Raw genomic sequence first — 8,359 nt, 5'->3', positions numbered from 1 at the left:
AGAGCCCACATGATTTGTCATTTGTCCACTATGACGCTTCTACTTCAATAATAAATTTCGGCGTGGGCTATACTGTTTCTTTTTATTTCAATTTATGTAAAAATTCTAAAAAAATTAATAATCTAAAATAAATTATATATATTTACATGCCTAAGTTATTTCATTACTGATAAAAGAAGCTCAAAGTAAAATTATTTCTACTTATAAAACGTATCAACCTTTCTAGGATAAGACTAAAAAGGAAAATATACATACAAATAGAAACATCGGAAGTACTCCCTCCGTTTTCTTGGGCATAATCCTAGAAAGTAAGAAGTGTTTTTACTAATGTCCTTAATCAAAAAGGATAAATTAGAAAAAAAATAATTCTTTCTTAATCAAGTAAGGACAAATATGTGAAGGAAGCACCTGGATTAGGATTGTTCATGCCAACAAAAGATACAAATCAACTTCTAGCTTCTTGTGACTCAGAATGGGGTGCTTGTCTGGAGACTAGAAGATCTGTCACTGGCTATTTAGTAAAACTTGGAGGAGCATTAATCTCTTGGAAGTCAAAGAAACAAGAGACAGTGCCAAGGAGCTCAGCAGAGGCAGAATTCAAAAGTATGGCCACATGTGCAGCCGAGATAACCTGGTTGATTGGTTTGTTTAAAGAACTTGGAGTACTAGTTGAAACACCTGTAAGAATGGTCGATGATAGCAAAGCCGCAATCCAAATTGCAGCTAATCCCATCTTCTATGAGAGAACTAAACACATAGATATTGATTGTCACTTTATAGAGAGAGGATATGTCAAGGTTTGCTTAAAACTGAGTATGTTCACACCTCAGAACAGCTAGCAGACTCACTAAAGGACTAGGGAAAGTTCAATATCAGTATCTTCTGGACAAGCTTGGAGTTGTAGACTTGTTTCAACCATGAGCTTGAGGAGGAGTGTTAGCATGAGAATCAATACACATGCTGCATGGTTATGTAGTTGAGGTGCATTAGAGTGTAGTTAGAAGGTGTTAGGAGCAATAAACTCTAGGTAGTTAAGTTGTTAGAGTCAAGTAACACTACATGAGTTAGTTGTATATGTAAATTGTATAAATATGTGATCAAGGCATCTAATACACACAAGTCATTATTCATCTCTACTCATTATGTAAAAATATTCTCTCTATAACCATTTCTCTCTTCTCTTCTCTTCATCACTGTTGCTTAGTGAACAAGCTTTCTCCTTCGTTTCTCAAGCTCCTTTCATGGAGTTTACACAAACTAGAAGCCATTAAATTTTCAAGATTTTATGTTGAGAGTTTTACTTTTCTTAGAAAAGAAAACTAAGAAAAAGGAATATAGAAAAGTGATTAGGACAAACCTCTACGCTTTTTTAATTTTAGAAATAATACCAGGTAGCCACTGCGCTATTTCTTCTTTGTATAGAATTATGTAAGTATAAAGTATTCACTTCTAACGAAAAGCAAAACTTCGTTAAACTTTTTATAAATTTCAGATATTCACATATCTTGAAATACCTTACGTATCAAGCTAAAACCTTATAAAAAAACTTGAAGTATCAAGGCAAAAATATTGTTGCATTGCTTTTCATGATTTATTAAAAAAATCATAAGTTCAAACTTTAGGATAGTGACTTGAGTTTAAACTTCCTGAACTGAACTTCACGACAATATTATCCTAAAATTTGAACTGCAAAAATTGAACTTCAGAACACTATCTAAAGAAAGAAGCGGCTAGTTTATTTTAAGTTGTAGTTAAGTTATAAATATATTATAAGGACAATTTAAAAGAAAATAAATAAATAAATATGTTCTTGGTTTCTTAAAAGCGTTAATTATCTTAATTATAATTTGTCAAAGCGACTCATATTTAGGAGCCGTTTGGCCATAAGAACTATTCACTTTTTTCCAGAATTTTTTTCACTTTTTTCCGGAATCAGCGTTTGGCCATGAAAATCCCAAATACAACTTGAAGTTGTATTTGGAATTTAAAAAACAAGAAAAACTTGTTTTTTAAGTTTTTCACTTTTTTCACAACCAAAACAAGTATATTTCAACAAAAAAAATACAATTTCAAAAACTATGGCCAAACACAACTCCAACTACAACTCCAAAATTCCAAAAAAAATAAAAAAAAATTTTGGTTTCTATGGCCAAACGCCTACTTAGAATCAGAGGAAATATTCCCGTTTCCTTCTTGCTAGGAATTAAAGAATTGGAGGTTGGAAGGATTGCTCCAAGATGGTGAAGGGGCTACGTTAAAGTGAATGGAATATTATATTCTCTAGTAGGTGATAGTATAAACCAAGAAAGCACCAATCAGTCTTTAGTAAGGATCACTCATGTGGTGGGATGAGAATTCTTCCGTCGTCTTTAATTAGAGATTTTAAATTCGAATTCTCGAAATAAAAAAATTCGGATAGAAAACGCTTTTCTTTTTAATAGACCTCACATGATGCAACTTTGAGTTGATCAATACTTGAAAGTGCAAAATGACTAGTCGATCCATTTTTCAAAAAATGACCATCCCTAAATTTTATTTCCAAAGTAAATACCGAACATGTGGAAGCCAAATAAAGTCTTCAGTAAGTGGTAGTATAAACCAATCAACCTCAATATAACGCTGACCTCATATATATCTATCTTTATTTTAATTCCGAGGGACAAAGACTTGCAGGTTAAAATGTAATCCCTTCATTTCAAACTAAGTGTCACCTTATCAAGCAAAGAAATTAAAACTTTACATCCCTTGACATTCTAGATGACTACACAAACTGCTGACAGATTCTCTGGAATTTAGACATGCATGTTTGACAAAGAAAAAGACCAAGAATAGTTTGTCAAAGGAAGACCCATTCAACTTTCTAAAAACTGATTTCTTGATGAAGACTAGCTATTTTGCTAAGCCCGATCAAGATGAAAAGCTTCCACAACATGTTACATTGAGCCAAGCTCGTATATTCATCATCTAACGAAGTACTCATATCTAGTTATCTACAAATTACACGCAATATAGCAGGAAAAAGTGGTCAAAACAAGAGAAGACATGCCACTACACAGCAGAAGAAGAAAAAATATACTCTGCCGAATGATCTATCAGCATGTAATTGATGCCTTCTCATTCTCAAATTACTGTTGCCTGCTAGATTATATGAGTTTGGATATGCGTTTCCAAAAACCCGTGCATAAACCATTTCACCAATCATGGGGTGCAACACATTTGTTGTCGCGCCACCAATGCTCAGCATTGGTGGGGCCATGTAGCTGGCAGGATGAGACTGATGTGACCGAGGGTTCTGCTGGGATTGATGTGAATTGTGCGTGTGGACCCCACATCTTGGAATTGGAGGCCTTTGTGGTATGACCGTGCGTTTACTTGGAACGTCGTCTTCAGCTGGTTTTGTAGCTTGGCCAGGGCCGTAGAGCGGAATCAACGTTTTTTGTGAAACTTCAGCCTTGCAAACGGGGCATTGTGGGTGTTGATGATCGGGATTTTCTGAAGGGATGCTCTGGAATTGGATCCACTTGTAGATGCAAGGCCAGCAATAGAGGTGACCGCAGAAGGTAACCACGGGATCATGCACAACGTCCAGGCAAATGTTACAATCAAAACCTACAGAGAGATTGTCTTCTTCACACTCATTGTCAAACGTCTTCCCCTTCTTTAAGGGAGAACTACCACGTTCATCAAAGGCAGTCTCTGATATTTGCTCTTGGAAATGAAGGTCTAGCGCCATATCCTGTTTCTTGATGTAATTTTCTTGATTTCTAGTGCCTGTAGAGACATATGCCCAAGGGAAAAACATTAGATTTCAGGATCTCAATACAGCTATAACAAACAAAAAGTTGGAAATTCTTTACATATGGAATAACTAGTATGGAAATTTTGAAGTAACATTTCCCTTTAACCTTCTAAAATCAAGCTGCACAAAATTTCTTAAAGCTTGGTTCTCAAACTATTGGGCAAGGCCAAAAGGTCCTACCATGACGTTTGATTTACTAGCAAGAAAGATCTCTAAAAGAAGAAAGCAAGTTTTGCAATTTATATAGTACTTAATTACAACTTTAGCCTAGAGATGGCTTCTTTTTGTTTCTTGAATACTACCAAAAAAGTTTTTTTCAATTCCTTTCACTTGTAGGATTAAATCAAAGAACACTAAGCTGTGATATGCATAAAACTAGCTACAAGATTAGTGAAAACCTGAACTCATAGCACTTCTCTTACCACCACATCGTCGAGGAGCTTATTTTTTCATTGGAGGAAAAGTTATCAGTATCAAAATAGTAATCAACTTACGGTGTGAAATCTTTTCCACGTTTTGTTTTTTGAAAAATAATATAATTAGCCAAATATTAAGAGGTGTGAGCGTAGAAAAAGTGTTTCCCGATAAATTTGACCGATCAAACATTGAAAAATTGAAAAAACACCTATACCAAACACACCCTTAGACCTTAGTGACCATAAAAATAATTCCTAGTTCTCCTTCAATGTCTTTGCTATCAAAGGAAAAGTAAGAATCTAGCCAGAAAAATCAAGCCCCATTAAAAAAACTATTTTTTTAATAAAAAAACTGAGACTTGAGGCACAGAAAACTTCAGAACATAAAGATCTGAACTTTCAATCTTTTTTTTTAAAAAAAAAAAAAAAAACAACAACTTTGCATAAAATCTCTCAAACACCAACTGAATCAAAAAAAAAAAAAAAACAGTAATCTTTTCAATCTTAATAGTAGAAATGAAACCAGAAATATAAGCACAACGAAGGAAAAGAAGATAGGTACCTGAATATATTTGTATCAAGAATGTTCTTTTAACTGGTGACTTTCAGAATATCCAATAGAAAAAAATTGTTCAATGTTTTGCTGACTGAGTTAAAGAAAAAAAAAATGGTGGTTTTTTATAAGGAGAAAGCAAGTTCTTTAAAGATATATAGTAGAAGCAAAGTGAAGATAGGATGAAGTGGTTTTGGGGGTTGGCTTCATATATATAGTGATTTACAAAGACACGCTAACAAAGGGACCTGTGTGCATAGGAAATTTATAAGCGCGTAAATGACAAAAATTGTCCCTTATGTTTGAGGTAGGTTTAAAATAGTCCCTAAGATACGTTCTGAATAATTTTGGTCCTTTAAATTTATTAAAAATAGTGTTTTTATTTTCGGTAAATATTTAATGGAATCTGTCTACTTTCTTTTTTATTTTTTCACAAAAAAAAATGATATATTTCTATATTTATAAATAATTTAATTTAAAATTTCTCTTTTTTACTCTTAATAAATTGATTTACATAAATATTTATGACTTATTTTAGATCACAAATTTTAAAAATCTTTCTTTCTTTCTTAAACTTTATATCTAGCCAAAGTATATCACAAAAATTCAGACAGAATGAGTATTAGATTTTGATGAAAATTGTAGGGGGGAGAAGGATTAAACCATAAACACTTGAAATTTTTATTAAATTCTAAAAATTGTAACATAAAAGATTGTACTAGATACTAATAGACCAAACATAGCCGAAATTGTAGGTAAAAAATTGCAGCAAAAGCTAAAAAAGATTAAAAATAGCAGAACTATAAAATTATATCTCCAAATGTAACTTATCATAAACTCTTTTTTTTCTTTTTTCAAAGCTTAAATATACCATATAGAATTTGCTAAATATTTAAGAGAAACAAAAAATACTCACTTTTAACAAACTTAAAAAGGCTCAAAACTATTTAAGACATACTTTATGGACTATTTTGAACCTAAAAAGAAAATAACGAATCATTTTTATCATTTTCTCCACCAATTTTACTTGTCAATTTCTTCTGGATAAAATTTTAGGCCTCGTTCGCCAACGTGGCGGTGACGGAGGGTGCGTATTACGCGCCATGTGTGTGTCTTTTCTTTTAGTTGGATTTTCCCCCTTTCTGTTGCTCTTTTTTGGCTATTACTCAAGAAAATGATAAAAATAATAAATTAAAAAAAAAACAGTCATTTATGTTTGGATAAGTTCAAAATATCCCTTAGTATATTTGTGAGCAAATTTGATGTTTTAGTTTTGTTAAAAGTAAAGTGAGGACGTTCGACCTTTGTCGAATATCTAACAATCTTTTGTAATGATAGAACATTTTTAACGTATATTAAGTGACTAATAAGTGAAGGTCACAGTTGGATAAAAATTGATGGTAACTTTGAAGAGTTATTTGACTTTTAAAAAAATCACATCTCTTTTATTTTATGCGGTACGTTTTCTTTTTTAGTTTGTTTAAAAAAACATATCTTAATGTTTAAAATAAATTAACTTGAAATTTTTCATTTTTCCCTTAAATAAGATTTATTATCAAAAAAAACCTTTATGACTTAACTCTTATTCTTACGCACAAATTTTAAAAAACTTCTAGAACAAATTAGTACTTAAATATCAAAATCATAGCCCTATCTTGATGGTGAAAACTTATCCGACCCAGTATTTAAACAATGTACTTTATTCTGAAGTCATGGTTATTATGTTATAAACAAAGTGAAAATATTAATCAACTATAATCAGCTGATAAAAAAAAAAGAGTATGCAAAAGATAGAAATAATACTATTCTTGAGTTGGTACAAATATCTGGTGAAGATATCATTTAGTCTAAGTTATGAGTCTTTATTGAGTTGGCACAGATATCCGGTATTATTAAGTCTAAATTATAACCCTCTTTCTTTATTCTAATTTATGACTTTCTTTATTCTAATTTATGACTTTCTTTATTCAACACATTTTAGTTTTGGGACCCCTTCCTTTCATTTTCACATCATAGGTCTAATTGTTTATTTGGGCACTTAGCAGCTTCTTAATCGTTAGTAGCCATACTCTGATTCTCTATAATAACAGTACTTTTATGATTTAATTAATTTAAACGAGTATCGCACTTTAGAAAACTTTCTTGGTTTTGACTAATAATACTGCGATCAGTAATTACGCCCTTGAACTAATACCTCAAGTTAATTAAATTGCAGTTGCAACTTATCAAAACTGTGTTCTAGAAAACCTGTGTTCCTAGAGGCTTCCAATATATATGAAGTCGGCATAAGAATTTTCAGTGTTTAGGGGTCTTCATCATTCATGGAAGAATTATCTACTTTGTTTGAATTCTTCTCAGTTAACACATAAGAAACATTGAGAAGACTTAAGTAGAAAAATACTTTATCCTTTCATCTCTTGAAATGAGTATCGTTGAACCGAAATGGCTTGGTAAGATCTCCCACTTTGACATCCACAGGTTTTTCAATTATAGCCATGAATCTCCTTAAAATTGCTGGTGAAAATACAACTGAAATTGCAATTACAATTGAAAAATAAAATGAAGAAATAAAATATTTTCAGGGTGAGGCGCGAATATCTCGCTCTCTTTAAGGAGATTCAAGCCCACTGCAGCAAATCTTTACCGGTGCAGCAGTAATCTTTCTGCTTAACTCCTCCAGGATACAACAGCTCTATCACTTCGTATAACTCAACAAACTCTGGACAAGATGCTGAGTCCAAAGCTCCACAAAAAAGAACACCTTCCTTTAACTGGAAAAAAAACTCTCTTTTTCTAACTCACTTTTCATACACTCTATATTTTTCTCTATATCCACAAAGTAAGGATGACAAACTACTTATAGTTGAAAAAATCATCCTTGAATTAATTGGATGAAAAGAGTGGATTAAAGGAATAATAAAGTGGTGTGAATATGGAGTGCTAAATGTGATGATGGGAAGATAAGTTACAAAAGGCATAATGGCATACTCAGACATGAGGAAATGAAAGACCAACAGGGAGGGACCATTACTGCCTATTATTACCACTAACTGGAAGTGTAAATGGTAATTATATGGCACCAAGAAAACGTAAGAATTGAAGAGACTATTTTCAGCCTTAATGGCCACAAACGTGAATGGTCAAACAAGAAAATGAGACACTTTAATATATCAATAAAATAATACTAAAATGCTCAAAAGATATATCAAAAAACAATGTAGAACAGAAATGAATCACTAACTCCATGACCATAAGAATTGATTATATCAAAGTTTCCTTCTTGTGAACGGAAGAAAAAAATTCTTTTCATGCCTAAGGAAAAGTTTTACCTAGAATTTATTTATAATTATACTCCTAATGAATAATAGAAATTTAAATTCTTAATTTATTTATTTTGAGATATATAATTCAGTTCTGACATTTTCAACTTGTGTTAAGTAACCAAGGGGCTTCAAACTGCTGGCAGTTCACAGAATGGCCACTACTAGACTGCTTCTCCTTTTAAAAAAAAAACACTCTTATAAAAGTGGAAATATTGACAACTGATTAGACACTTCAAATATTTGAGTTAAAGTGGGAAAGAAAAGGTTA

General features: G+C 32.0%; 1 protein-coding gene across 1 annotated transcript; it reads right to left on the bottom strand.

Annotated features, from left to right (window-relative positions):
• Positions 1–2,718: 2,718 nt before the first annotated feature.
• On the bottom strand, positions 2,719–4,968 carry LOC132630419 (E3 ubiquitin-protein ligase RMA1H1-like). The gene is made up of 2 exons (XM_060345997.1): positions 4,778–4,968; positions 2,719–3,771 (listed from the first exon to the last, which is right to left on the bottom strand). The coding sequence occupies exon 2, from the start codon at positions 3,731–3,733 to the stop codon at positions 3,026–3,028; it is 708 nt and encodes a 235-aa protein (XP_060201980.1). The 5' UTR covers positions 3,734–3,771; positions 4,778–4,968; the 3' UTR covers positions 2,719–3,025.
• Between the last annotated feature and the right edge of the window lie 3,391 nt (positions 4,969–8,359).

Source organism: Lycium barbarum, chromosome 1, assembly GCF_019175385.1.
Source record: "Lycium barbarum isolate Lr01 chromosome 1, ASM1917538v2, whole genome shotgun sequence".
NCBI classification, from domain to species: domain Eukaryota; kingdom Viridiplantae; phylum Streptophyta; class Magnoliopsida; order Solanales; family Solanaceae; genus Lycium; species Lycium barbarum.
Note: the sequence above shows the minus strand (reverse complement) of the source record. Positions and strands in the feature narration are given on the sequence as shown.

Bases quoted from the DNA above. Each gene is read 5' to 3' on its own strand.
- LOC132630419 (XM_060345997.1), bottom strand. From the start codon at position 3,733: ATGGCGCTAGACCTTCATTTCCAAGAGCAAATATCAGAGACTGCCTTT.